The sequence below is a fragment of the Lithobates pipiens genome, unplaced genomic scaffold (assembly GCF_037356315.1).
Source record: "Lithobates pipiens isolate NorthernLeopardFrog02 unplaced genomic scaffold, aLitPip1_a1.2 Scaffold_1, whole genome shotgun sequence".
NCBI lineage: Eukaryota > Metazoa > Chordata > Amphibia > Anura > Ranidae > Lithobates > Lithobates pipiens.
Genome location: NW_027507685.1, coordinates 381,299 through 384,201, shown reverse-complemented (window position 1 = coordinate 384,201; position 2,903 = coordinate 381,299). Strand labels below are relative to the sequence as shown.

At 38.3% G+C, this 2,903-nt stretch overlaps 1 protein-coding gene across 1 annotated transcript; it reads right to left on the bottom strand.

Annotated features, from left to right (window-relative positions):
• Positions 1-629: 629 nt before the first annotated feature.
• LOC143987919 (taste receptor type 2 member 40-like) lies at positions 630-1,901 on the bottom strand. The gene has a single exon (XM_077487105.1). It carries the CDS (start codon positions 1,753-1,755, stop codon positions 820-822), a length of 936 nt encoding a protein of 311 aa, XP_077343231.1. The 5' UTR covers positions 1,756-1,901; the 3' UTR covers positions 630-819.
• Positions 1,902-2,903: the final 1,002 nt, after the last annotated feature.

Genomic DNA, 2,903 nt, shown 5'->3' with positions numbered 1-2,903 from the left:
GGGCCATGTTTAGCATGTTGTAGCATGTACCATGTTGTAGCATCCTGTCTTCTTTTTACCACTCTGTAAACATTTGGGAACTGAGGAGACCGATTGTTTAGTTTAGGGAAAGGAATGTTGTCCCACAAAGATTTCTGCTGATGCTCTGAATCTTTTTATAATACGTATTATGTACTGTAGATGATGATATATTTAAAGTCTTTGCAATTTTACACTGAAGAACATTAATCCTGAAATCGTTCAACAATTTTTAGATGCACCTTTTCACAGATTGGTGAAAGTCTGCCCATCTTTACTTCTGAGATGCTCTGACTGTCTAAGATGCTCTTTTTGTACCCAAACATGTTACTGACCTGTCACAAAATAACCTAACTAGTTGCAAAATTTTCTAAAATGTTCTTCCAGCTCTTCCTTGTTAACAATACTAACTTTGCCAGCTTATTGTTGACCTGTCCCAACTTTTTTGAGACGTGTTACTACCAACAATTTTAAAATTACCTTATTTTTTTCTTAAAATGGTACATTTTCTCAGTTGAAAAATTTGATATGTTTTCTATCATGATAAAATATGGGTTTATAAGCTAATCATTGCATTCTGGTTTTATTTAGATTTTACACAGTGTCCCAGCTTTTTTGTAATTGGGGTTGTAAAAAATAAATTGTTTAATATCTGCTGATATAACTGGTGTCATTTTGTATTATACCACATGCAGTATTAAATGACTGATCATCATAAATGACATAGTAGATTTCCTGAGAATCTGAAGGTTTGTTCCTGAAATGTCAAATCGCTGTGTATGGTCATCTGTAGCCAATGCACTATGGACTGATAAACAAGACAGTTGGAATTCTTGATTTTTCTCTATAACAGCGGAAAAAACTAAGAGACACTTGTTTTAGTTTTGGGCTCCCAAAAATTAAGACGATTGACTGTGCAGGTGAGTAACTATACATGACCATCAAACATGTGCAGAAACCTGGGCTGCTCTGGGAAAAAACATCCACAAATACCAGTATTTCAGATAGGTAGAAGGATATGTATATGAAGAGAAGACAGCTTATTGTTCTGGCAGCTCGGATCCGACCTTCTGCCCGAGCATTCAGCTCTCCCTTTGAATTTCTGTCTGATCTATGATTCACAAGACACTTAATGATGAGACCATTGGTAATTCCAACTAAGATCAATGGCACAGTACAATTGACAAAGGTGCTGGACAGTAAGTATTCAATACTCAGTCTAGGAACAATGATTTCCTCATTCTCATCACTTGATATGTTAAACGTTTGTGGTGCTCGGTGGAAGTTCCAGGCTGCAGGGAGTCCAGTAGTCAATGTTATCAAAATTGAAGCTATTATAAGATATGTCATCAGCTGCGAGGCTGCAAGCTTTAGTCGGATTAAAAATTGATTCGTTGATATTACAATCTGTAAGTAGTAATTTATGGAGAGGCAAACTGTGAACCAGAAGCTGGAGTACATTGGAAGCATGAGTAAGATAGTAGATAAAATGTAGACTTCATCAGTGAAGAAAATGCCACCATCCACGAAACTCATGTAATCATTTATCAACATGACTAACTGAAAAAAAATGTTGGTTATGCAGAGAGTGACCACAATGAGGTCAGATGGGCTTAAATTCTTGCCCTTAACTTTGTCTCTGAGGTTCACCACAATGATAAGTGTATTAGTAGCCACTGCAATCATGGTGCTGGCACCCAACACTATCATAGAAACCACAATAAATACAGGAACCATCAAATTGAATATTAAAAGGCTATATAAAGTTGGTTGAACAAGTTAAGTTGGGAAAAATATATCCCTGTTCAGGATGAAATTTTATTTTTAAAACACCAATGATTTTCTGGTCCAGTCAGTAATAAGGAATATATATTTTTCTTTTAGTACCTGGATGTGAGAAGTTATAATTGTTACAGACATTTTACTTACAATGCCTTGCAAACATATTCACCCCCCTTGGCTTTTTACCTATTTTGTTACACCCCTTTGTTATGAAGCCCATAAAAAGCTCTGGTGCAACCAATTACCTTCATAAGTGACATAATTAGCGAAATAATGCCCATCTGTGTGCAATCTAAGCGTCACATGATCTGTCATTACATATACACACATTTTTGAAAGGCCCCGGAGGCTGCAACATCTAAGCAAGAGCCCCACTAACCAAACACTGCCATGAAGACCAAGGAACTCTCCAAACAAGTAAGGACAATGTTGTTGAAAAGTACAAGTCAGGGTTAGGTTATAAAAAAATATCCAAATCTTTGATGATCCCTAGGAGCACCATCAAATCAATCATAACCAAATGGAAAGAACATTGCACAGCAAACCTGCCAAGAGACGACTGCACACCAAAACTCACGGAAGAGGCAAGGGGGGCATTAATTAGAGAGGCAGCACAGAGACCTAAGGTAACCCTAGAGGAGCTACAGAGTTCCTCAGCGTTCCTCAGCAGAGACTGGAGTATCTGTACATAGGACAGCAATAAGCCGTACGCTCCATAGAGTTGGGCTTTATGGCAGAGTGGCCAGAACAAAGCCATTACTTTCAGCAAAAAACAAAATGGCACATTTTAAGGTTGCGAAAAGGCATGTGGGAGACTTCTAAAATGTATGGAGGAAGGTGCTCTGGTCTGATGAGACTAAAATTGAACTTTTTGGCCATCAAAGAAAACTCTATGTCTGGCGTAAACCCAACACATCACATCACCCAAAGAACACCATACCATTTTTTCAGTAGTCGGGACTGGGAAACTGGTCAGAGTTGAGGGAAAGATGGATGGTGCTAACTACAGGGATATTCTTGAGCAAAACCTGTACCACTCTGTGTGTGATTTGAGCCTAGGAGGGGTTTTCCCCTTCCAGCAGGACAATGACCCCAAAAACACT

Coding starts and splice junctions, on each gene's coding strand:
- LOC143987919 (XM_077487105.1), bottom strand. CDS start 1,755: ATGGTTCCTGTATTTATTGTGGTTTCTATGATAGTGTTGGGTGCCAGC.